We start from the raw sequence: 27,191 nt of genomic DNA on the forward strand, positions 1-27,191 counted from the left end.
GCGGTCTGATATGCCATGCTAATTGCTGTCTTGGTGTGCCTCTCCAGGGAGAATCCCCAGCTCTAGAGGAGCTGAGCTTTGCGTCATGGTCGCTGCAAGAGAGCACCTCATTTCCACTTCCAAGAGAAAAGTTGTGAAACAGCCAGCACGTCTCCTTACATAGCCCTCTGGAAACCACAGTGTTGCAAACTGTGCTGCTTCATCCAATTTAGATGGAAATAGAGAAGCAAAACCGGGAACATAAATGCTCCTTTCCTTATGTTCGCAGTTTTTTTTTTTTCCCTCCCTCCATTATACATGTTCAGGTGTTTGCATGAGAGTGAATGCATCACCGCACTCGAAATGTACAAGAGGTAGGCTATAAGCTACAGCCAAATTTCTCAGCCTTCAGCGAAAGGAGTGTGGACGCCCCCCGGAGAGAGGAAAACCGGGAAGGAGGAAGAAGGGGAAGCAAAGCACGGAAGCAAGAACAGTAGAGATGGAGGGGCTGCGAGGGAGCTGCAAAGCGAGAGAGTAGCAGAAGCACTCTTTGTAGAAAATTAATAGGAGCAGACAGTTCTGGATTCAAAGTCTGCCTTTTTATGACAAGGCTGCTTCCCTGTTAATGGAAGGGCTTTTAGAAGTCCCCTTTGGATAAGAGAAATGTATCAGAGCTGCACACCTGGGAGACTCCCAGACGCTCTTTATTTCTGGCCGGGGATTGGCTTTTGTCTTAAGTAGCCTGTGATTTGTGCTCACCGCCAAGACATAGATGGAGAGCCAGTCAGAGAGAGCGCAAATAAGTCCAAAAGGGGGTAAAAGCTTGGAAGATGGCAGGAATGAAATAAAAGCATGAAGGAGTGAAGGAGAACGGTTGTAACTGCAGTTGATTTTTTTTTTTCTTTCTTGTGTTTCTGATTCTTTGAAATGAGTGGGTGAAGAGAGATAGTTTGGTCACAAGTGTGTGTGGTTTGTGTGTTGCAGGAGTTCATTCTGAACCAGGACTGGAACGACCCCAAGTCTCAGCTGCAGCAGTGTTGTTTGACCCTGAGAACGGAGGGCAAGGAGCCTGATATCCCACTCTACAAGTAAGGCCACCATATTACCGAGGCTTGCATAAATTTCTTTCAGCATTATCTAGAAGTGCCAGTGTGTGATTACAGGTCAGTCTTTTGTGCTTAGTTTATATTAAAATACAGACTAAACAGTTATAATTTCTTGGCCCCATCAGGCAAGTTTCTTACCTGAAAGCCACACACTCCATTGACATAAACCTTACAACAGAGACAGTGGAACTGCTCAACTCGAGGCTTCATCATAGTGGCAATTCAGTATGAAATCAATAAAGTTAAGAATTCTACTAATGTCAAGAATCAAACGGCTCTTAGAACTTCAAAAACTTTATCAAAAACTTCACATGGGCACAAAAACAAACAAAAAACTCTCATGACTTAGATAGTATTTTGATTGCAAAAACTATAATGAGAAAACAAGCTAAAGCTAATTAAAATACCTAAAACATGGTTTTGAATTTCATATTGGCTATTTTGTAACTTTAGCTAATGAAGTAATTAACCAATAGTGATTTACTACCTAACCAACCCCCGGGAGTTAGCTCAACTAGCTACTCAACATGGTTTGCACATTTGTCTAACAAGTGAAAGTCCCTCAGTGTGATTCCGGGAAACACAAATCAAACAGTGCCGAGCTACCTGCTGTGAAAGACTCCTTGTGAATAAGGGAGCAGCTGAAAATAGCTTTGAATTCATTCAACATAACATTTGGTTAAGCTAGGTTGTTAGCATCCAGCCTGGTTCCCAGGCAAGCTAACATTACCCTACCAGGATACTGAAAAAAGGCAGCTTACCTAACTTAGCAAAGTACATAATATCTGCTAATTCAACCAAAGTGCTCATTAAATAGCCATTCATTGTAAAATGTCTTTATCAGCAAATGTTATAAAACACAACAGAGTCACACAGCTTGCTAACCGTAGCTTGCCTGCTAACTAATGTAATTGCTTGCAGAATACTGAGCAGATTGGGTGGCTAGCTTGCCGAATTAACATTTATGTCTAAACATAGCTTTCTGCAGAACTAGCAGAAAGCAGTGCAGCAAGGGTACACTTTCTCCCTTTTTTGTGCTTTTTTTTTTTTTTTTGGTAAATACTGTTTTGGTTATTGCTTCTTTATCTTTAGGATTGTAGGCACACATGGTCAAGGATTTTTATCTTCATCTTTAACTCCGCTCTAACTGATTAAACACTACTTCACGCTATTTAAGCTATTTTGCCATTCATTTTTCAGAGCAGTTTCAGATCTGTTTTGGCTTATATACAGTGATGAATCCTTTAACTTTTTTTTTATAGCTGCATATTTCAATTAATGTAGTAGCCATTTATATTTTTGCAAGTTTCTTTAAGCGGTCTTTAGATACATTCAAGTGCTGCCACTTTCTTAATATGTATTTTATGCTTAAAATGTTTGAATTTGAACATGACAATCTTATTAGCAATGGTAAGAAATTCAATTTTTGAGATTGAAGATCTAATCTAAGTGTGTATACACATGGATGCACCGTACACTTGATCAGTCTCTTTAGTGTGAGCCCAACTCTGCAGTCCAGAAGGGTCAGGCATCACGTGGGCTGCAGTACAAATTCAGGGAAATGAACTGGCACAAACATAATTTACAAGACTACTCGTCATCAGACTCTGAACATTTTGAGCAACTGTGTAAAGGTCTTTGTTGTTGTGATGAAAAAAGAAAAGAAAACATAACTAAAACGATCTCTTATATGACAAAAAAGCCAAGGAGCAAGTGTCATTTGACAGAAAGCTTTTGAGAGCTGCCATGATGCAGTGTTTGTGTCACCACTAGAAGCTGGCAAATACAGTTTTCTCAGAACAAAAAAAAAAGAGGGGGGGGGGTCGTCTCGAGGCTCACGGGTGGTTGGAGACGGAGCGATTCGACATACAATGAACTCCACAATTCAGCATCTAATCTGTCCCCTTTTCCTCCCTTCTCTCTTCCCTTGTATTTATTTGATCGTCTTTTCAGTCCCCCGTGTTTATTATTCCGTCTATCTGCCCAGCGGATGGCGATTTTTTTTTTGACACAGCACAGCTCTGACACCGCAATCAACACTTCCCTCCCCAAGTCCACTGCCCACAAGAACGTGAAGGAGAAACAAATAGAGCTCCTGGGTGACCTGAATTTCAACAATTCACATAGCCCCACATGTACAGGAGGCACAAGCTTACATAAAACCCAGCCTCTGATGAATGGAAGGCTCTCCCCCCCATCCTTGAGCGTAATTACTTCTTTCTTTCCCCTTGTTTGATGTATACACAGTAGCAGCCGGTAATATTGAGCACTCCTTTGACCACCTCGTGAGATGACCTGACCCCTGTTGGTCGATAAGCCACACTCATACAACTTTCATAGCATTTCATGGAGCAGTTGAATCTGTCTTGTTGTCTGTCTTCGAAGTCTGTGGGATTTGTTTACAAGCGTCAAGGGTAGAGAAACACAGAGTGAGACTAGGGTGTGAGTTGGAAAGAAAGAGACTAAATTACCAAAAGGGGCAGGAAAGGACAGGGAAAAAAAGGAGAAGGAAAGGAGTTAATGTACCGAGCCCCCTGCTAAAGGTTCCCTGGTGAATGTGCCTGGCTGATGACAGATCGACACCTCAACCCCGCGCTCTATCACTTTCCTGTACATCTCGACACACCAGGGAGCGCACATATACACCCACCTCGCACTGTACAGAAAGTGGCCCCAGTCTGGAAGTAGCTTTTAGCATGAACGCAGCGCCGACGACTTCCCGACGGCCCCGTGGATTTCCCTTTTATTCCGTCTCCTTTTGTGTTATTTTAGCGCCGCGATAATTCCAAGTGACACGCTCTCCCCATCGAGATTTGGCTAAAACAGCGCACGCAGGAGTCTTATTTGCTCGGCACATGCGATGTGCTTCTTCATTTGTAAGCGAGAAAGGGGGCTGAATTATTGATAAAGTGTCATAAGTGACCACATTGCATTAAAAATGGATTTGCTCTCCTGAAATAAGTAAATTGTCTGTGAATAATTTAGGTGACTCACAGCTTGGGTCTGAGATGTTTATGCTAATGTTAACATTTCAAACAACTGTCTTGTACACATGTCCCTGCAGAAATAAAACAAAGTCAACATCTGGCTTCTTCTTCTTCTTCTTTTTTAAATGAGGTACATCTGTAAATTACTTCAGTGATAGTCTCTTGTCATCGCTCCCTCTTTAGCGTTTTCATTGTTTACCCTTCTAGCGCACCAAAGACTCGCAGGTCTCTCAAAGACTGTTGTCACTCTTTTATTTCAGTTCCTCTCTCAACGTGTCACTTATTTATTTATTTATTTATTTCCCCACACTCATCTTCAGATCTAGGTGTCAGAAGATGAGTGCGGGGACTTTGGGAGGCTTTAAAAATTGTTTATGTGTCCCTCAGATGGATTGTGCGTCTTCTCAAAGAGCACTCTTTAGTCGAATTACATTTGTTCCAATTCAAAACTTTTTTTATTTTTTTGTATTTCTCTGAAGGACGGTGTCCCTGAGTGTCCTTGTGTTTCTCTTTTTCTTATTATTCCTAAACTCTGCCCTCCTTCCTCTGTTGAATTTTGCAGGACCTTGCAGACGGTGGGGCCGTCGCACGCGCGCATTTACACCGTCGCCGTGTATTTCAAAGGAGAGCGAATCGGCTGTGGCAAAGGCCCAAGGTGAGTAAGATGGTACAATATAATAAGACACAAACAAGACAAGGCGTTCTCCTTCTCAATGCACCGCTAATGGGCTCCAGAATAATGGCTGCACTTTATTGATGGTGTTTATTATAGCAATTAAGCTCTGGCTGGCCTATTTTATTGCGAGAGACATTATGCATCATGAAAATGAATCGATCCGTTATCGATCCGACGTAAATTCTGTTATGGAAATATCACTTTGTGCCGAGGAGAGTTTGACGAGGCGGCGCTGCTGCTGGGGCTGTGTTTAGGTCTACCTGAGCTATTGTGTTCACACAATGTATCTATTTATTTTTTATTATAACCCCCCCTTTAGTGTTGAATTGCACACCTTTTGTGTGTGTTCGCATATTCATGCTTTTGTAAAGTAAAGAAAGTGAATCTCTGCGCCGAGGCCTTTTCAGGGTTGGAGGGGTTGACGATAAAGCTGCAGCTGAGCCTGCGAGAAATGAAACCTAAATCCATCAAACATCTTTCCCCCCCCCCTACACACACACATGTGAAAATCCCCTCCACGACCCCCTACTTGAAACCGCTCTCTCTTGCACTAAGCTGGCGATAAGTTTGTCCCTTCCACAGAATCTTTGGCAGCTTACTGTTTTTGTATTTACATGACTTAAGCTCCCAGCCACCTCCACTGCTGGGCTATGATCACACACCACATAATATATACGGAGAGGACGGTGAATTGCAGGAGTAAACAGTGCCCAGCGTAGAGCCGCCGATAGGCTTACCTTTTGGAAATGTGTGCACCGTGTTACCTGAGATTGTTAGCGAAGAAGGGCTCTTTGGAAAACAAATATAATGCACTTTTGATAATCCTCTCAATATTGGTTGTGGGGTATTTTTCTCTTCTTCTTCTTTTTTGACAGGAATTCAAAAAAAGGACATTTTAAATATGCTAAAGACCTTTTTCTCTCTCTTTCTCTGTCTCCTTTTCTTTAAAAAAAATTTTCTAATCTAGCATCCAACAGGCAGAAATGGGAGCTGCGATGGATGCGCTCGAAAAATGTGAGTTGTTCGGCAACAAAGACCTCTCCTCGCCACACACACATACACGTTTTCACACTTTAAGCCCTTCACATGCTTTGCCTCAGTGTTGAATATTAGCTTTGGCTGTACAGTATGCAAGATGGCTGGCAGAGAGCTGTGGCCTGACCAGCCGGTTGGCTGCAACATATAGGACATTAGGTTGTTTGAAGTGCTAGCCCAGAGCACAGGCATGGGGCCTAGCCAGAGATGGAGAAGCAATAAAACAAGGACGGGGGAAGCTAAGCATCCTCGACCACGTCGATCATCCCCGGGGGACGGCGGCAAGTTTGTTTCGAGAGCCACGCAAAGTTTGTATTTTTTAAAAATGTTGTTTTCAAGCGCTTTTTAGAGACCACGAGAGTGAGGCTGCACACTCTGCTCCGCTCTCTTATGCTCAGCGCTCCTCTTCAGATTTGAAGGAGTGCAGCTGACGCGTCCCCCTACGTGCTGCTTCACTCCTTGGCTGTTTTCCATCTTGTCATTGTCTTTTCATCAAACGCCACTTAAGGAAAATAGGTAACGTCTCATTCGCTGCTAAGTAAAAAATACAATTACACAGCTCTCAGAAACACATCCACGAGCCTCTTCCAGCACCTCCAATTTGCTTCCTATACTCTGCATACGTACGTGGGCATAATAACCTCCATTAAACTGAGAGTGGAAAGAGTTTGGTTGTAATGTTTGGACCAGGTTCACTTGCTATCTGTGTGACCACATTAATCAAATGTACAATTTGTTCTTTACTCAACTAATTAGCTGGAGGTGAACACAAATGGCTTTGTTGGAACAGGCCTGTGGAACTTGCAGAGGGCAGAAAGGTCAAACTTTGATTTCATTTGGCTTCTAAATGAGGCCTCCAGCCACTTGTGATTGATACTGTTTGTGCACCCAGGCTTTAGCTTTTTATGAAACATTAGCATTAGTGTGTTATTATTTAAATCCGCTCTCTCAGCCTCCCTCTCTCCCTCTGTTTTTGGCTCCCCTTTTCCCTCGCCTCCCTCCCTCCTTATCAGGGGGCGTAGTTCAGAGCACACAGTCTCTCTCCTGTGTCATCCTCCCTCCCTTAATTCCACCCGTTTCCTCTCCCCAGTGTACACCTCTGTCACCATGATTGATAGATGCTCATTCCTAGTAAATGAACATTTCCCCCCTCATAAATTGCTGTTTCATGTGACTAGATTAGCAATGCCTTTTAAAAGGTCAGGTAATTTAAAATCATCTCTTCAAGTCTTCCTTCCTTTGGCGCAAAAAAAAAGCTTCCAGTTTGAGAGCTTTGTTTGACTTTGCACCGTCACTTCATTTAAACCCACTAATTTACAAGTCAGCCCGTCAGCTTGATGTTCTCTCTGCTCACACCTGACCTGTCTGTGGTGTTACTCTGAGCAGTTTTTAAGAACATTTACAGAACTCTGCAGAGATCCTGAGCTACCTCTCATTTTATATTTTGTTTGCAAAATGGCATGGGGAAAAAAACTGAATTTCTATAAGTCAAGGTATCACTACCCTTATTTTTCAGCATAGCCCAAATTCTCTTAGAGTTCTTCAAGTAGTCTTCAGGAATAGTTCTGTGGGATTGTTGAAGGACATTCAAAGCTCTTCTTTGGATGATGGCTGCCCTGTTCTGTTCTCTGTCGAGATGACCCCACACTGCTTCAGTAATGTTGAGGTCTGGGCTCTGGGGTGGCCAACAGATAATGCTCCATTGTGTATTTTGATTTTCCAGCTTCATCAGTCTGTTTGGGATCTTTATTTTGCCTAAACACAAAGCTGTTGCCAATCAGATGCTTTCCATATGCTATTGAACAGTGGACCAAAATCTGATGGCTCTTTGTCGTGTTCATAATTTCATTAGTTTTGACAAAACCCCCAACGCCACTGGCTGAAACGCAGACCCAAACCATGACAGATCCTCAACTGTGTTTTACACATTACTGTAAACCAGCGGTCCCCAACCCCGGGGCCACAGACTGGTAGCGGTCCGTGAGTCGTTTGGTACCGGGCCGCGAGAGTTGAGGCTTGGGTGCGAAATTTATGGTTTTCAGGGTTTTTATCGTTAACTCGGTTTCCCTGGGTCTTTTCCCGAGTTGTAGTTGTGTGTCTTATTTTGAAAGAAATATTTACATGTTACCATAGCGACCAGAGCGCATTAAGGGGCGGAGAGGAGGATGTTACTCTCAATTCTTTTTGGCGCATTTCAGGAGGACACTGCTAATAAAGTTACACAATTACACAGTGAATTTGCGTTTATTAATATATTTACAAAATACCACAGTTTTTGTCTTGGTCGTATCATTTTATTTTGTTGTATTTATCCGCGACACCTTAAAGGCCGGTTTGTGAAAGTATTGTCTGACATTAAACCGCTCCATGGCGCAAAAAAGGTTGGGGACCACTGCTGTAAACATTGTTGTCCTGTCTCCTGAGCTCATCCGTGCATGTTGATGATGATTTGAACCAACAATTTCTAATTTCGACTCATCACTCCATCAGACCTGTTTCCACTGATTTTCAGTCCAGTTCTTGTGTAATTTGGCATACCTCAGTCTTTTCTCTCTGCTTCCTTTCCTTAAGAATGACTTTGTGACAGCCATTCTGAATCTTTTCTCATTTCTTAAGGACATGACTTTCAGCTACTACTCATCTGCCGTAGATGGGTTTTTTATGCCTGCCGCTTCTTCTTTTGTCCTCCACTTGTCAAGTTTCTACAAATTTTTTGGGGGACGCGCTGCACACGATGCTGAGATATGCCAGGTTTTGGCTAATAGCTCTTCAGGAATCACCTTGTTGGTACAAAAATACTATTTTATGCCTGTCAAACTGTGTTATCTTTGGTATTTTTCAGAGATTCAGCTAAAGAAATGGGAACAAATTGTGTGTTTTTGTGACAGGCTGGTAGTAACAAAGTACCTAAAGGTACAATTTAAAATGGGTTCTTTGCTAAGTTCGCTGTTATGTGTACACAAAAAACATTCCTGTGAAAGTGGTCAGGTACAAGGCCTGGACTGCAAATAAGTGAAAAAGCTGCCAATGTCTAAAGAAACCCTGAAGAAGTGTTGCTCAAAGCAAAAGAAGCTCTGGCTCGAGACTTTTGCACAGCACTGTAGGTAATAGCTGCGTTACTGGCAGGTATTCCTAATTAATTGTAGTGGTTTAAGACACGAGCTGTGAGAACTAATGCCGATGAAATGGTTTTAAAAGACTGAATAATGAAAATCCTTGCAGTTGAACCTGCCTGTAAAAACTCCAGTGAACTGTTGCTTGTTTTTAGTCCAATCGCTTCCATCTTTCACATATAAGCCTAATTATTAAAGGTCATATTTATTTTAAATGAAATATAGTCTACTGATCATTCCTTATTATTCACAACTTAGTGTTCAGGCTTAAATGAATCACTTTGGTATTGGAAATCATAGTGAAAATTCATTAATTCCATTGTTGAACATCTTTTTGTTAAGCTAAGTATGCAAGGTCAGTCAGCAGGGTTCAAACACACTTTGAAGGATTTGTGTGTCTCCTGACCATGAGCTTGTATAATGAGACTGGAGCTCATCTGCTGCAGAACCGCCTGACACATCAACTCCTATTGGAGCCGCATTGTCTCTCATGTGATTGTCAAGAGCCTCGCTTCATTTGTTCGCATAGCAAGACTAATCAAGGACATTAGCCCCGGTGTCATGTAATTCGTCATTGATTGTCTTATTGGCCCTCAGTGCAGTACTGGCTTACACCATTACTCCTCGTGTACAACAGCCCTACCTTGTGTTACTCTCGGATCGAAAACAACTCGACGCCACGTGTCAGGATTCATTTCCATGTTTTATTTAAAGCCTCCTCGAGTATCAGCAGCACTTTGAGCAGGATTGAACTTTTTGTTTCTGCTGCAGAGCTTTTCCTGCCTGACAGAATCTGCGGCTCCAGCGGTGTCAGAGAGGTGAGAGACATGGCTGTGTTCAGTCAGACAGCTCAGAGCTCATTAAAGAGGCCGGGCCCCAATATTTGGTGTGTGTGCTGTCTGTAGCTGATCCGCTGGTGGCTCAGCTGATTCACATTTCATTATTTGATGGCCCGCGTTTTGACAGTCTCCTGCCTGTGTCTGTCAAGGTAGAATTAAATGTTAACCAAGGCCCAGACTGGGAGAAACATGAGTGCAAACAAATCGAGCTGAGAGCAGCCAGGTAGGCGAACGAAATCGACGTGAGGAAGGAGAGAAAGAAGGAGTCGGTGGTGCAGTGTTTCTGAGGCCCTGGGGCTCCATGCACCATGCACCGTTAGGTCTAAGGCGACATCAAATATACATGGAAACGGCTTAAGCATTTATCATTCATCCTTACAGATAGTACAGTGCCTGTTTAAAGTCTCCCATCTCTCTATGACTCAGCCCCCTCCCCTTGCTGCTTTTTTTCCCAGCTTCCTCACAGCTGCTTGTTTCTCAAACAATACGGTATCTGTTAAATAAGAGTAGGAGCCTCAATCTGCCTAGTAGCTGGAAGGGGAGCTGCATTCTTTCTTTAGCTCTCTCTAAAACCCTTAATCTCTTGATAAAAGCACTGGATGGAAAGAGGCAAAGTAAAGTACAGTATGCAGGATCTCCATTCACTGGCTTGAATCTTTTGTTTGGCCTTTGGCACGGTAGGAAAATCCCTTCATCAGCACTGCTATACAGGCACACTATTGGCTTGTTGACTGATGTTGTGCGTGTGAGCTGTAGGTGATGGACTCGGTCTATTGTGCCTGAGCTTTGGCTGAATGGTGAAAGACCAGCGTATGTTCTTGAGCTCTTAAACGGGGAGCTGATCTCTCATCACAGATTCTACCTCCAGCTGCTCATTTCACCAGCAGTGCTGAAATGAGCAAACTTTATATTTAAAAAAGGAAGCCAGTGCAGATGTGCTTTAAAGCTGCATTTTTCTCTAATGACCAGCAGAGGGTGACTCCTCTAGTTAAGTCCAGCTCTGTGGAAATCTATGGAGAAACTGCCTCGGCACCCTTAGTCTGTGATGTCAGTAAACATGGTCTCAGTCAGTAGTTTGCTGTCTTATTGAATCATAGGGCGTCAGCGCATTTGAGTTTTAATTTTCTCAACTTTGATATTCGGCCAGTGAAATCGCATTTTACTAGAAAGGAAGGAACACTGTCTGGGTTAATTTCCCAAAAGGAAGCTCAGTTGACTTCTTTCTGCAACATTTCCCTTAGAAATCCTAGGTAGGTAAGTGCTGTTGCAAACATGCATCTGTCCATCAGTCCATGACAGGGTCCTCCAGACATCCTTCTACCCAGCAACACACTCCATTTCCTCCTGAGGGATTCCAAGATGTTCCGGGGGTAGACAAGATATATTATCTCCCAATCAGGTTCTGGGGCTACCCCGAGGGTGTCCTTGTACACCAGGGATCCTCCGAAAGGAGGCGCCCAGTTGGCTTTCTAATCAGATGCCACCTTGAGCAGCAGCTCTACTCCAACATCCTCTCCTGTTCTCTAAGGATGAGCCCAGCTTCTTGAGAGCAAACTCATTTGCCAGCTTATATTCATGACCTTTCTCTTGCAGTCATTCTCCTATGGTCATGAGATCTGGGTGAAGAATATAGATAGATGGCTAATATGAAAGCTCCACCTTTTGGCCAACTCTTTTTACCATGAGCAGTTCACTGTTTTACCTTCCCATCACTCATTAAAAGATCCCAAGATCCTTAAACTCTGTCGCATGGGGAATCCTATCTCCACCAGTCCAGAGGAGGCACCGAGAGTCGCAGGTGCTGACTGTTATCTTGACAGGTTTGCACTCTGCTGCAAACCTGTGCAGGCTGAAGGTCGATGAATCCAACAGAACCACATCAGATGCTTTCTGAGGCAGCCTGTTCTCACTCCCGAGGCGTAATATAATGACGATTTGTCAAGTCCCGCAGCATTCCTGAGGAACGCCGGGTTCTTATAACTATGCGCCGGGTTATGGATGAAATCCAGTAGAATGACAGTCCCGCTGTAATACACGTTCCAGCCATGTATTCCAGCCCTAACCCTAACCTTATCGCTAACCTTAACCAGCATTTTAATGACGTTAGATAGTGTTTCCCAACGCGATTTAAGTAAAACGAACGTACATGTGTAGATTCATTCCAAACGGTTCTCATGTTTCCTCATTTTTCTGATCTCGTATCTAGGGATGTGTTGGGTGCCCAGAAGTGTAACATATTGACGATATGTCACCTTGTATAAAATATTACGCTTTGGGAGTGAGAACGTGTTGTCGGAGGTTACCAAAGTACCTGCTGTGAGTTGGCTGAAAATCACCCTCAATGCAATGAACATGAATGGAATCATGATTTTTGTGTAAGTATATTGGGTGTCTTATGGTGTTCAACTGTAAAAGTTAAAGCCAAGGATAATGGTACAGGTGATGGGCTCAGTCGGCTCTGTCAATTGTGAAGTCGTGTCACAGCCTTAAACTTTGGCTGAATAGTGAATGCTGAAGTGAAAGGACAAAAGAGGGAGCTGATCTCTCATCACAGATTCCACATCCAGCTGCTCGTCTCGGCACTGCTGCTGGTGGGCACAACAGAGCGCGTTGTTGCGCAGGCCCCCCGACTGCCAGTTCTGCACCTGAATCTCAAGACTGCAAACCTCCATCCTTGAGAGAAATTACTATGTTGTCAATTAACAAAAAAACCTGTGCGGAGTGAAGTGTAATAACACTTTAACCAAAGCTAATCAGCATGCAAAGTGCACCGTTTCTCAAAGGTGCTTTTCTGCAGAACGCCGGACGGCTGAGAATTCACAATATGCTTTTGTGATGCCCAACACAGGCCGAAATGAAAAGGCTTGTGTATCCTTAGCAACCATATTCTTTGACGATTGCTCTTGTGCTGCATGTTAAACAATGTAAATGGCCAAATTTTTATTTATTTTTTTCCTCTCGAGTGGGTTATTCTCAAGTCATCTCCTAGGGAAAAATGCTGCTGATTTCCATATTTTAACTGCAATATGTAGTTTTCTCTCCGAGGCTCACCAAGTGTTGCTTACTCACCGAAAGCATATTGAAATAGACTGTGTTTCTGTGTGTTCATGCATGTGTGTTTCTTTCAGCATGCTTTTTTTTTTTTTGGCTCAGTGTTCTTTCTTCAGGATTTTTTTTTTCATTTGATCCTTCTCTTTTTTTAATAGGATATTGCTGTTATCACACGCTTTTCCTCTCTGTTGCCATAATGACAAATTATAGTGTTGCAAGGGGAAGAATACATTATCCTTTTCCATTCACAAGCCGGACACATATTATATGGAAATTGCAGGGTGGGGGGGGGGGGGGGGGGTTGGCAGTGGTTCATTTGAATAGTAGGTTCTTGAATTTTGATTATAAGAACTGGTTGAGGACAACCAAAGCACTACATGGCCTTTACTCGCTCATGGCTAATTCCTCCTGGCAATCAGTTGTAGAATTTGCTGTTCTGAAGCCCTGGCTAAGGCCAATTATGCTTTATTCCATAAACTGACAGGAAAAAAGAAAACTACCTCACAGCTCTCTAGAGAGCTCAAGGTGACATCTTTAAAATATTTCATATGCCTAAACAACTCTCCAAAGAATTTAAATTAAATTGAAAGGCATCCTAAGCCTCGCATGTAGGAGACTGGAAATCCTTTCAAAACATCTGAATTCACAACAACTCTTTTTTCAACGTTAGAGGGGACATTCTTTAACGTGAAACCCTTTCATGGTTTTCGAATGACTGATTATCAGCGCCAAAGTGGAGGTTAAACGCAACACAGATGGTTAATGTGTCCCTGCAACATGTGAGAAACATTTTCACTTGTGCTCCTGTGGTTTATCTTTGCAGCCGTGGTCATGGGTCTGCAGCAGTAGGACAGCAGCTTTTTGCAGAAAACACAAATCCACACCAGATAGTCGAGTAGTTGTCTAAAACCCTGAGGCGCCATGTTATCAGCTGTGAGTTCACTGTCTGGACAATAGAAATAATTAAATTTTCACATTTATTGGGGATAATGTACATTATCTACTCATGATACAGCTCCTAAGTATTTAAGACACTGCCGTATTTTCTGTTGTTTGCCTCTGTACTGAAGCACACTGGATTTTTAAATAACATGGTCTGAGGTAAAACAAGAATCCTACAGATGCTTAGAAAGCCTTCAAAGATATTACATTGCTGAATTGCTTAAGTCAAAAAAGCATGAGCCATAATAAGTCAAAACTAATTATAACCTCTGCTTTTAAAATAAATCAATGAATACCTCTTCCATCTTTATTACGCAAATCCTAACAGCAGAACCAAAACACTCATTTTGTTTTGTGGTTGGGACCTTCAGAGCAAATGCAGTCTCTGCTAGCAAGCATGCAAATTCAATGAAAATTAGCTATTAAATCCAGATTTTGCATCACTGGCAGAAACCAATACCTATTAAAATGTACAAGGTATTTTGTTTGCATGCAGTTCTAGCAAAGTAAACCTTATCAGCAAGCTTGTACCATTTGGGACGTGTTGTTTTAATGTTCAACAAGAGCCTGACACAAGGCGATGAAGACCTATCAAACTATCAAATAAACCATCAAGAAATTGATGTGTTTCTGCTTCCATGTTTGTTATTCTAAAGCTGGTCTTGAGATTTCATACTATCATAATTTTAAAAGGTCTTCTGTCGTATCTTAAGCAGTAGGAACCATGTAAAAGGGCTGAATAGTAGCTTGATGTTGATGATTCTTGTGTCCATCTTGGGCAAACAGGCTAGGAGAATATTATTTTATATGAAGTTCTTGTTTTTTGAAGACCCAGCAGTGAGAATTTGAAAAGCTGTCATTTTGTTAATGGTGTTTTTAGACCTGCAGCAGAGTAGAGTTTTCTATTCAAAGGCACAAATCGACTTGGAGCAAAAGGAGCCGAATATGCATCTGTGCAAGTTCAATATATTTCACCTTTAGTGTTGTGATAGCATATCAGATGAGATTCTCCTGTAGATTGTGGATTTTACTGAGACCACCCACTATCAGCAAGCTTATTGTCGCCCTTTAAAGGAAGCTGAAGGTGTATATTCAACTTTGAGAAAAACAAAATAGAGGACTTGAAGAAAAGTAAGGGAAACTGTAGGATTTCCTTAGAAGTTCTGGAAATATCCTCCTGTGAACCGATTCCAAGTATTGATCGTACTTTGGAAGGAAGTAATTCTTCCATTGGCTGTTAGGAGCTAATAATAGCGGATTTCAAAATGGTCCAGAAACCCATGAGATGAAACTTCACTTCACATTTGTTCTGATGCGCCATAACACCAGTCAGACATCAAGAAAGACCTTAAGAACTACAGTAGATTTTCACCAGATAGCTGCTTGTATCCTCTATTTAAGTGTTTTGTTATCTGCAGTTCTTTCCAGTGTCGTATTTATAGCTAAAAGTGTTTCTATATTTACTCTTATTTCCAACATGCAGATGTACAAATGGCTGATGAATAAAAGAATAATCTAAACCTTTTACTGTATCTACTTTAACCTTCAGCTCAAGTTTATCATGACTTAAATGTGTCTCAGCGTAAATACCAAGTCTTATTCACGATTTCTGAAAAGACTATAGAAAGCATTTAGAAATGCTGTTGTGCAATGTGGTCTCTGGAAATGGAAAGTGAAAATGAAAGTGTTTGCATTAAATTAATGGGTTTTTGCTTCCCTTTTTCTTCAAACTCTTCGTCTCCTCATTGCATTAGTAATCTAATACTTCTATCAACAATTCAGGTTTTACATTGGAGAGGGCGTTAGTTATTAAGCAGGCAATTCAGTTTGGCCTTAAAATGAACCCGTGACCTCTTTCTGTTTTGTTTGTTCAGATGTTATTTTACTTGGCGCAATGCTTGTCCTAACAGTTGGCATAATCTGGCCTAGATGACCTGGTAGACCAGGTATGATTAAACTCAACACACTAGCAAAAAAGAGGTTATTAAAACTTTATACACCTGGGCCTTGAAATGTAGAAAGTCTTTCACTTGTAGATTGAAAAATGGAAAAAGAAAGCATGGCCTTACATGAAAGGAAAAACCATAACCCTTGACTCTTACATTGAGGGGAAGGTCGTGGTTTGGGTCCACTTGTCCCCTTTAGAGACAAGATCAATACAGCTCAATACTAAGTTATCCTGAGTGCTCTCCAGATGACAAAGCACGCATATCCTGGGATGGGATGCCTTTTATTCATGAGGTACAGGCAGAAAAAAATAAATAAAAGTTGGACACAGCTTCCATAATATCGCCCACTGCTTATAGACTCTGCATTCTGAAACAGCATGTTGTTTTGGGGTTTTGGAGCTAGCTTGTTCATTCATTACAGGTAAGTTCTCGCTTCTGGCCAACATATTTTTGGGGGGGTTTGGAGCCAGTAAAATGGTTTTAGCTGCCAAAACCCTTAATTAAAGCTTAAAAATGCAGAGCCTGAGGTTACTGGTTACTGGTAGTTATGTTCATTTATTCTCCCTGTTAGACTAACTTGGTTTTGTAGCCAGTCTGAGTGCTTTCCAATTTTTGTTACTTCATGTTGGCTTCATTCCTAGAGACTGGTGGTTGGGAATAAAGGTTCACTGAATGGTTTGAGGATTGTGAAAGTGATCTAAATCAAATGCTGTGACCTTCATAAGTCACACATCCATTCTGTCCAGTTTAACACGTATGGATGAGTTTGGACTGTTGTTTCTTTTCATCCAGAGGCATAATATACCTAGTTATGACAGATTCTAGTCTTCCTAGAAGCACAAGGTGTCCTCTGGCGTCAAGTGGTAATGGCTCCATTTCCAAGACCTGCAAATTCCACATTAGGAGGTTGGAGGGATGGTGCTAAGCTGTGATTGGTGACAAGCCCAAACCTAGCCTAGCTTCAAGATTTGGAAAATCAGTGCCACATTAAAGGAAAATAACTCTCTGCAGTTTGTCATCCATTTGTATGAATCCAAATTTCTGAAAAATGATAACCTGATACTTGCAAAGTTCGCAGAATTGTACAAAACACACAGAGGACCTTATTTTAATGTCCTATAAGCACAGACCATTGTGGCTCCTCTGTTTTCCCTCACAGGCTATCTTTAAAACGTTTGAGGGAAAAGGTATTGGAAGCCTAATTTGCCTGAGTTTGCATGGTCATGATCAGTGACTGGAAAAACTGCACAGTCAAATGTGTGTCTCAGCGAGTAGACACAAACCACCGGGCAGCTGTCATGCATGCTGTTTTAAATTGAAGTTTGCAGTGGGCAGGCACAGTAATGTAAACACTTAATGGAAAATTACCTGAGCAGTGAATATTAAAATTACAAACGGAGCTGCTTGGCATGAAAACTGAGGGAAGTTGCTTCTTTTAAGACGACACCGGTGCACCAAATAAGGTGTTTTCAAAATTTTTAAATGAGTCGCTCTGTTATGTGCTTGAATCATTGTAACTGAAGAGAAAATGTATTAACAATAAGTAAAATAATCTCCAAGTATGCCAATATGATCTCATTCCAGTTTGTCCAATGTGAGTTTTTGTTAGTACTCTGAGAAGAAGTTAATTACCTTTCTTGAGCAGACAAAATAAACTGTCAGCTGCCACTTTCTGAAATTTTAACAGGCATTTTTTCTGTCACCTTTGAAAAATCTACTCAAATATCTGAAACATGAAGAGAAAAAGCTCACGTAAGTAGCTTAAAAACAGGAATGCATCACTTTTGTTCATTAGAAGTTGACATTTTGATGCTAGACTCTCACACAACATTGTCATCACTAGCTTGACATTGGCCTCTCTTCTTTTAAATTACTTCATTCTCATCTTGATTCTTTGATTCTTATTTTGAATTGTTACTACTGCTATAGGTCCAGCTCTTGTGAAATTCCAACCAACACAAAGAAATGTTTTTTGATTGTTTTTTAAAGTAACTGATGTTTCAGTTGTTTATCCCACAACATCTTTCACAACCATCCAAACCTCCAAGATTGCAAATACGCAGGAATTTTAATCAATTTTGACTGTCTTTCGTGTCATTTTCAGCACTGGGTGGAAAAAAAAAATGAACTGGGTATCTGAGGCAAGCAAAACTAGTTGCTTCTACCTGTGTGATTTCTGTAACATTATTTATACAGTTATCTTCGTAATACTTACACAACCTTTGCTACAAAGTTTCTATCCACCATTGCCTGCTGTATTCTTGGGTTGTGTGATCTGCATAACAAGCCCAAATCTTCACCCCTCCACCACCGTGCTTAACAGTTGGTATTACGTGTTTGTGCTGACATGTTGTGTATGGGTTTCTCCAAAGTACAGCCAAATACCTCAACTTTGGCCTCATCTGTCTAAAGAAGATTGTTGCAGAAGTCTTGTGGTTTGTTCAGTTGCAAGTTTGCAAAACTAAGTCATGCTGCCATGTTCTCTTTAGACAGAAGGTCCATTCCTTGAAATGCTCTATGACAGCGGTCCCCAACCTTTTATGCGCCACGGACTGGTTGTGTCCGACAATATTTTCACGGCCCGGCCTTTAAGGTGTCGCGGATAAATACAACAAAATAAAACCAGTACCGGTACCAAAAAAAGATGATTTATTCATAACACATGGGAAAAGACCCAGGGAAACAGAGTTAATGATAAAAACAATAAAAAAAATAACAATAAAAACTGATAAAAACCCTGAAAACCATGAATTTCACACCCGAGGCTCAACTCTCGCAGCCCACGACTCCAGTTCGTGGCCTGGGGGTTGCGGACCGCTGCTCTATGAGGCCTTTACTGCAACCACCTTGAGTTGCTTCATTGAGTTGCACTGGCAGCTCTTTGGACCTCATATTGAGAGTTCATCACTTAGAATTAACTCCAGATCTCTAATCTACTTTGTTTGTCATGAAATAACAAGGGAACAGGCCTCACCTGGCCACAAAAGTACTTCTCAGTTACTTTAGAGCCTTTGAAAACAAAGGACTATGTACAACGGCTGTAATTCCTAAACAGTTAAAGCTGTGTTTTTGTTAAAGCCCTTGAGTTAAAGCTAAGAGTCTGCGCTTGAATGACAGTTCAATTGTTTCCTTTATAATCCACTGTGGTGGTGCATAAAGGCAAAATTGCAAAAACAAGGTGTCTTTGTCTAAAAACTTCCGAACCTGAATCTAAGTGGAACCTCTTGCAAATGATATTTTTAATCTCAAAGGTGTTTCTTTCCCTTAAAGGTTAAAAAGTTTAAATTAAAAAAAGGTGTAAACACTTAGTCATTGCAAAATTGATGCAGCAGAATACTTAATAAAATATTCCTTTGTGTATCCGTCACTCGGGCCAGATATATCCGTGCTCCCGTATTTGCTGCCGTTAGCCTTTTAAGCACATTCTCTTGAGTACGCCGCCCCCACATTTCACAGCTCTTAATGAAAATATGTGACACAGAAATGTGGAAATCTTGAAACAGAAACCAATTTGCGTCTTGGTGGAGACTTTCACAGAAAGCGGTTCAGAGTGTGTCTCTCTGATTGACACGAGTCCTGAGCACTTCAGTTGTTGTGGTTCCCACTTCCTGAGCCTGGGCTCCCTGTGTGTTTCACCACATTTGGAGACGACTCGAGCCAAGTTGGCAGCGAGCAGAAAACTCAAATCGAGGCCTCAGAACTTCTCTTTAGAAACTAATGGCTGATGTAGCCAAAGCTGCAGTTTGCTGGTTGAACGCCAAGTAGTAGCAGCTTTAAAAGAGGTTTCTAAACGAGCAGTTTAATATGAAAGTTTTCAAATAGACACAATTTCAAAACTTTAACAGTTTCTTTTGTCTGCTGCTTACATACCTTTAAGCTTGTATCTGTTTTTGTTTGATATTTTTCTTCCTGCTGTCACACTACGCCATCTTATTACAGATCTCATTTTCGAAATGTTCGCTTGTAATTATGTTATCAGATCTCACAGTCATTGTGCTGAAACCAAACAAGGCCTGTCTAATTCCTTGTTACTTCATCATTATTAATGAAATAACAACATGAGGGCAATTTAATTTCAATACTGCCTGCAACATTTTCGCTCATTTGACCTAAGTGACAGCATGACACATGCTATGAAAACCATAGTCAGTGCAATTTGGGAACTAAATTGCTGTCCTCGCCCAGTTGGAAACTGACCTTGTCTCCTCACACCTCTGCTTCTGTGTTTCTCTCTCTTTCTCTCTTTATCTGTTCTCCTTGGTCGACTCCTGTGTTTCCCGCTCTGCCTCTCCCTGTACCAGATAACTTCCCACAGATGGCTCATCAGAAGCGCTTCATCGAGCGGAAATACAGGCAGGAGCTGAAGGAGATGAGACGAGAGCGGGAGCGGCAGGAGAAGGAAACCGAAGACTCGGAAGAATACAGGAAGTGACAGCACCTTCTTTGGGACAGCCAATCAGGACCCGGGTCCACATTAGGGAGTCTTCTCTGCAGATGTTGCAGCTGTTCAGGCAAGAGTTAGCAAAACGGAGGTGCCACTAGTTGATCGTGAAGATGTAGTAAGGAAGATAGATGGGTTTTAGGGTAGGGATCAACTGGGTTGAAGTGACCGTTAGCACAAATATTTGGAGTGAAACTAGCTTTGTGGCCAGGATTTTCAAAGTAAAAGTAGGACAAAGGGAAAAGGGAATTAGAAATGAAGCCTCATGCGTTCATGTTTTATGCTGTTTATCACTCCGGCTCTGTCAAAGTTGGCTTTATGTTGTCTTATGTGTATGTTAAGTATAGAGTGGAACCTTTTTAAAAACAAAGCCACAGCAGGACCTCACCGTGTTACTGGCACATGGCAAAAAAACCCATTTTTTAAATGGAGTAAGAACTGTTAAATAAACCATCAGAGCATCTATTGTAAATAAAGTTTCTGATTCTGGTCCAAAAAGTGAGATTTTCTTATTTATTTTTTGTATTAATTGTAATCCCCTCCCACTCTGATCTCTGCTCGGAGGCCTAAACCTCTAAAACAGGATGAGTCCGTTATACTCCCTCACTACAGTGTCACCATCTGTCTCACATCTGCCACTCATCCTCTAATAATCAAAATGTGATTTTTTTTCCCCCCCCTCCTCTACTCTCTTTTTAACCTCTCTCTAAATCCGATTGGCTGTCTAACAGATCTTAATTATAGATTGTCTAATTAACAATTTCCTCAGCTCAGTAGCCTCTGGATCCAGCTATTTAGCAAAAGCCGTCATATTAATAACTATCTGACGTCTAGAATCGGGTCTTTTATACTGAGATTTATTGTAGATAATAAATACATACCTGTGAGGATGGTAGCTGTCTAGCTTACTAGCCTGTGGCTGCTGTCACATTTCAGATAAAAGTTACATTTTTCTTCATAACTAAAGGGAAAAAAGTGAAAGTGGTCCACTAGAGCTGCCACACAGCTGTCTGTCAAACAATGTTACTCTGAAAGAGAAAACCTCACAGCAGCTGATTTTTAGAGAGATTTGAATGTTTTATGTAAATAGTCAGTAAGAACTTCTGCCAATAATTTATGATCTTACTGAGCATTTTTGGCTCATGGAAAACATAATAACTAAAAATTAATCCTTTTCTTATTCTTAAAGGTTAAGGCTGTTCTAAATTTGTTCATATGCACAATTTGTGAATGAGACCGGTTGTCATGGCTACACGTTAACGACCAACAACTACAAATCTATTTTAAGTTAGACCGGGAGTCTAGGCTGATGGGACATTGTAGTCACCCCGCCGGGCAGTCAGCTATGACACCCAACGTTGTGAAGACGAGATGTTGCGTGATTTAAAATTGATACCATAGGTGAATCTTCAAATCTCACAAGAGGGTAAGTTTTCAGAAGTTTCCCAAGTCTCTCATTTTGCAGTTAAATCACCATCCTGTAGTAACTTCAGCACTATTTGTGGAGGAGTTTCTTGTTCAGACTCAGCAGCTGGATAGTGTAGTGGTAAGACTACACACCTTCAGAGCGGGAGTCACAAGTTCGATTCCTGGTATCCAGTAAGGGTCCTGGTTAGACCCCCCCCATGCTAAAACCAAGCCCTGGAATGGCGCGGCTATGTCTGCAGCCTGTCCGCAGCTCAGACACAAGAATTTCACTACATGTTGTACTCTGTATAATTGTGTATGTGACAAATAAAGGTTGTTTATGAGTCGTCTGGTTAGACTCTGAATGCAATTAATGTCAGTTTGTATGTAGACAACAACAGATTTGCAACAAATAGGAAAAGATTTGTGATTTTCACTGATTTGTCTGAGTTAATCTCTGTATTATCACAAGCAGACTGCATGTAATTAACGACTTGAACCCATTTAATCGCAAACTGATAGCAGATTGACTTTGTCTCATTGGTGTTTTATCGATTTCTCCATACACCAAAGTTGCTTTGAGGAGAACAGCTTACTGACAAGTGGTCGCAGACCTCGCCCCCGTCTTTGAAGTGACCTTGTTAAAGGCAACAAGATCGCATTAATTGCACACTTTGGTTGTGCCACAGTCCCCAACCACTGTTTTCTCCAGTGTATCTGTAGCATTAGTGTAATCGCTCTAGCTTTTTTCTTACTTGTGTATTACAGTTGTTCCTGCCTTCGCTATCGGGAGAAAGAGGACATCAGCGTCACCATCTACAGTAGATGTCTCGGGTTAAAGAAATGCCTCACGTTGCACCTTGAGGCACACAAAGAGAAACGAGTGGTTGATTTTAAAGATATTTAATTGTGTCATATAAATATTCAGTACAAAATATCACGGTTTACAAAGCAGATTGATGAATGGCCAGTGATGCAGGGCCCCTTACAAGTACCACGACCTCTCAAATTGTTTCTACATTGACAGAACTGCTCAATCACATTGTCACCAACATAATATAGCGTAGTAGAGTTGAGCCCCGAGAGCGACCATGTCTACACATCAACAACCACGGATCTATTTTATCTGGAGAAAGAGGACATCAGTGTCACCATCTAGTTGCCTCAGCTTTAAGGAAAAAAATGATGTGGCAGCATGGTTTGTTTGGACGTGTAACGTTTTCGACGACTTTAACTGAGCCCGGCCCCAACGCTTGTAGGCAATTATACTCGCCGTAGGAAAACACAAGCACGGCTTCGTGATGGCGATATGCTGACATCCTGTATGAAGACAGAAAACTGTGACGACTGAAGGGGAAAAAATGGTTTTGGTGAGTACTGCTGTCATGTTGACTTTCATTTGAGACCTCGCATTGCACCTTGAGGCGGAAAAGCAGTTTTCTTATAGTGAAGGGTCTTTAAACCCATTAAATGCTTATCATAGCAACATTACCACAGTCTGAAATGGCCACTTACACAACAGGAGCTCCAGCAACAAGCTAATAAACAAAACAAGGGGGCCAAGAAATAGAAAGAGAACTCGTGTATATGATATAAAGAATTTTCCAACCACTGTGCAATCAGCTGGCTCGTGATGGAGGGGAAAAAAGTAGCACTATGGCAATTATGCCATTGTGTTTTGTTATTACTGTTTCAAATGTCTGATAAATGTCAGCCTCTTCACTGGTTGGCCTTTTGCTAAAGTGAGGGCAGAGCTTGTTTTAGCTGGCCCGCTTTTTTTTTTCCTGTTGATATCATTGTGCCCTCCTGGTTTAGACATTTTTCTCTGTTTCACAGCTGTGTGTTTGTAGTTAGGCAGCTCTTAAAGTAATTTCCCAATTTTGCTGTGGTAGAGATCATTTTCACAAGTTTCCGCCTACTTTTGAAAAATTAAACCTTTGCGATCTTGCTGCAGGATAATGTTTTGACCTTCTCTCTGAGCCGAGGACACACCTCTGGGCTTAAGAACCTAATTCCACACCACTCAAAGGTCAGGTGCCCCTTGATAAGCATGTTTATGGAAAGGGCTGTTAGTCCCACAGGAAATCAGTTGGGTAAAGCCTGAACATTTGAACCAGCTTCATGTTCAACACTACATACAGTACACGTAATGAAGGGCAAAGGAAGAGACTAAAATAATGGAAGGGTTTTTTTAAAGGAAAATACTGGTGTTCTTTGCTTTTTGGCACATTTCTATTACTGTACTGCTATGTTACATTATTATACATTCTACAGTGCAGGACAGAGCCCTTCTCAGGACACAAAGTCTTAGCTAAATAGTGTTTAAGGTAGGTAGTGTGACACATTTATCACTCTTTTGCAAAAGAGTGACCGCCCCATTTTTTTAAGGGCTTTGGATTTGTATATTTCCCATTCATCTTCTTCAATGATCGTTCGGAAAAATTAATACACAAAGAAAGTTTTAAGCCTTGAACCTAGCCAATCAGCCAGTAAGGTGTACCATGAACATAAAAACATTTGGAGAAAAAAAGAATTATAATAAATAAAAATGGGGGGAAAGATCACTACAAAAATTATCAAATTTAATCGTTTTTGTTAATACAGTGTTGTATAATAACATTTTTGAATATATTTGTTGCTTGTGTTTTGTGCGTGTAGTAAAGTATAGCCTAGTTATCGATAAAGTGTTTCATCCTGACTGCCATCACCTCTTTACAATTGTTAGCAACACTTAACGGGAAAAAAGTTATTAATTGTCTGGCTAAAATCAAAAGTGACATTTAAATAGTTACTAAAAGTCTCAGTAAAGAGTAGAGCTAGCAACTGTTTGTTAATAGAGCAAAAAATGCTATTAGCTAAACAGAATGGATGAACAGCTAGCTAAAATTATGAATACAGCAGTGCTGATTTTTTTTGTATTGTCTGTTAACAGTACAAAACAACTGATAGCACAACATAATAGAAAACAGAAAACAGTAGCTAGTTGAAACTATGAACAACGCACAGTGAGCTTTTTTTGGTTGAAGTGTAGTTAGTAGTTATGTTGTCAGCTAGCACTATGAATTAACATAATTGCAAGGTGAAAGACTGGAAAACCATCAAGTGTTAGCTAACAGTACAAAGAAAGTTGTTAGCTTAAAGGATAGTTGGCTGAAATTAGGTATTAATATAATGCATTTTTCGCTTAAGTACAGTTAGCAGTTAAATTATTAGCTACCAACAGTTAGCTAAAAGACAGAAGACTGGGGATATGTCAAATGAAAAAGGATGGAAACCACTGATTTAGCCTTTTATTTTTCCATAGTGAGAAGAGAATGAAGTCTGTGGAAGTATTTTGCTGTTTTTTTGTGTGTCTGTGTTTATTTTGTGGGGGTTTTTTTGCTCTTTTTTTTTTAAATTTAAGGCAACTTTCTTAATTCATTTCATGAGCTATGACGCTTTGCATGAAGATGTAAAGCTTCACATTAATGCAGACTTATTTCTTTAGGTTCCAGTCAGTATGTCCCTATTGTTTTTGCTGCTTGCATTGATTCAAGTGCTACCTTTCCTTTCACTCTATCTCTTGAACAGATAAAACGAGCCATTTAAGGGAAGAAAATAAAATTGCATAATGAATTTTAATGGTAACTGTCCACAACATGTTTAACCTAATCTAATTTAATGCTGTAATTTCAGGCTCAGTGGCATTCTCTCAGCATCTTCCAACTCTATGTTTCTGAAGTGAAGTGAGCAAAAAGGTCCAACAAGACCAGTATTTTCCCCTTAACTGAGCCCCACACATGTTAGACTTGTGGATTTTCATTGCAGCATAGAAAATAACACTATTCTGTGCACTTCATATTTCACCCTGCACAGAGAAGAAAAGACTGCTGACAACATTCAGCTCAATAAGGAAATATTTGGTATTTCAGCCCACCTCACAGCAAACGCTTTGAGCCGTGTGGTGATGAAAATCAAATACTGTAAAAATGATAAACCAGTGTGTTTGCAGGTGTTTGTAGTAGCAGTCCTTTACCACTGCTTTATATAAGCATTAAAGAACAACCACCACTTTTCAACACCTGCCACAACTAACTCAAAATTTGATGTTGTATATCTCCCCCACCTTGTGTGGAACCGTATTTTTCATTTTCTTGTGGCTCAAACTCAAACTGTGGCTAAGTGTTTAAAGTGAGGCAGCCATTGCTGAAAGAGGGGATTGTTTGGAAGATAGAAATCCCTAGAAAAACAAAACAACTGTACAGCGTATTGTATCATATTACCGTACATACACAAGCTAAGATAGAACTCACAATATGCAGCATGTTTTTGTCCCAGAAACACTGAAAAATACATAGGCATATCTGTTGGTTTACAAAACTGCTTGTTGAAGTGTCCGTCACAGGCAGCTTTGGAGAAAAAAGAAACAAAGAAACAAAAAATATCGGTATAGATATATTTGGGCCTCATGTACACCCCATATACACACAAAAAAACCAAAAAGTCTTGACACAAAGTCTGTTTTAACTGTGCCCTCGCAAAAACGCAACTAACACTGACTGGACACACAAAGCCTACGTCTGGTCACCGGAGGGGACAACTGAACGGTGATCGAAGGCGGTGAAAGAGCACTCGGACAGACGGCGCTCGTTTCTCCGTCCTTTCGACATTTCACTCGCCACACGTGCACCAGAACCCTCCGGATGTTTTCAACATGTGTTTGGGATTTTTGTTTTTTCTCCTTGTCTGTGTGCTAGCTTCTCGTTAGGAATCCCTGTCGCTGTCGTCGCCCCCATACAGGTCCGCTAGTTTCTTAAACCGGGGTCCCCACTCGCTCAGGTAGTTGTAGTCCTGGTCACTCTCAGTGGTCACTGACTCAAGCGAGCTGAGGGACTCCGCTACAGAGCCGTTCCCCTCGTAGGCGTAGGTGGCCAGGGAATCATAAGGCGGCGCCGTCGGGTCGCTGTCGTTGTCCTGGAGCCTCTGGTTGATGAAGTCTCTCACGTCCCCGTTATTGTCCCGAGTTGGGGGCAGCACAGGCCGTCGGATCGGAGGGTAGAAGGCCTCGGGGACGATGTCTCTCCTCTGTTTGCTCTCCTCGATGGCCTCCGGGTTGCGCAGTGTGCCGATATCAAAGGCCTGGGTGTCCTCCTCTCCGCCCCCTTCGTCATTGTAGCTGACGACGTTGTCCCTGACATCCTCTTTGGAGATGATCAGAGGCTCCTTCTTCCTCTGCCTCCTCAGGGCAGCAAACAGTACCACGATCACTGTGGGGAGAACAAAAACAAAGAGAACAAATATGAGAGTTTGGTGACTTTCGCTGTTGTTTCTGTGCTCTCTCTCCTTGTTCTGAAGGCCAGTGACTGTCCAGGGGGGATTGTTGATGTTGCGTGAGTGTGCACTGATGTTCAGGGACTTTGTCTGACTTTGTAGAGCAGGCACTGCTACCACAAGGATGCATTATGCATCTCTCGCTCCTCAGGGCCGCTGCTGCTTAAGAACATAAAGGAACCCCCTTTAAGAACATAGCAGAATACATTACGTGCTAAAAATGCAACCTCTGTACCATTAAGAAGCATTATGACATTCAAGGGATGGTGTGAGGGTTACGCTTAATCCTTAAGTATTCAATTGGTGTTAAACAACTCAGGGTTGTTTAAGTGTTATTTTTGAAAGAAGTTCAAATT

General features: G+C 41.4%; 2 protein-coding genes across 4 annotated transcripts in view; one reads left to right on the forward strand and one right to left on the reverse strand.

The window, feature by feature from the left end:
• Nucleotides 1-21,861, forward strand: part of drosha (drosha ribonuclease III) — a 143,242-nt gene extending 121,381 nt beyond the window's left edge. For all 3 annotated transcript variants that reach the window (XM_063483680.1, XM_063483679.1, XM_063483681.1), the window contains 4 exons: nucleotides 964-1,067; nucleotides 4,635-4,727; nucleotides 5,716-5,762; nucleotides 19,979-21,861. In XM_063483680.1, coding sequence (XP_063339750.1) covers nucleotides 964-1,067; nucleotides 4,635-4,727; nucleotides 5,716-5,762; nucleotides 19,979-20,109 — 375 coding nt within the window. In that variant the 3' untranslated portion in view covers nucleotides 20,110-21,861. The remainder of the gene's footprint in view (nucleotides 1-963; nucleotides 1,068-4,634; nucleotides 4,728-5,715; nucleotides 5,763-19,978) is intronic.
• A 551-nt stretch (nucleotides 21,862-22,412) lies between these two features.
• The window catches only part of LOC134634103 (cadherin-6-like), a 75,105-nt gene continuing 70,326 nt past the window's right edge, over nucleotides 22,413-27,191 (reverse strand). Inside the window, exon 12 of the mRNA XM_063483173.1 lies at nucleotides 22,413-26,771. Coding sequence (XP_063339243.1) covers nucleotides 26,269-26,771 — 503 coding nt within the window. The 3' untranslated portion in view covers nucleotides 22,413-26,268. The remainder of the gene's footprint in view (nucleotides 26,772-27,191) is intronic.

The sequence above is a fragment of the Pelmatolapia mariae genome, linkage group LG9 (genome assembly GCF_036321145.2).
Source record: "Pelmatolapia mariae isolate MD_Pm_ZW linkage group LG9, Pm_UMD_F_2, whole genome shotgun sequence".
Lineage (NCBI taxonomy): Eukaryota > Metazoa > Chordata > Actinopteri > Cichliformes > Cichlidae > Pelmatolapia > Pelmatolapia mariae.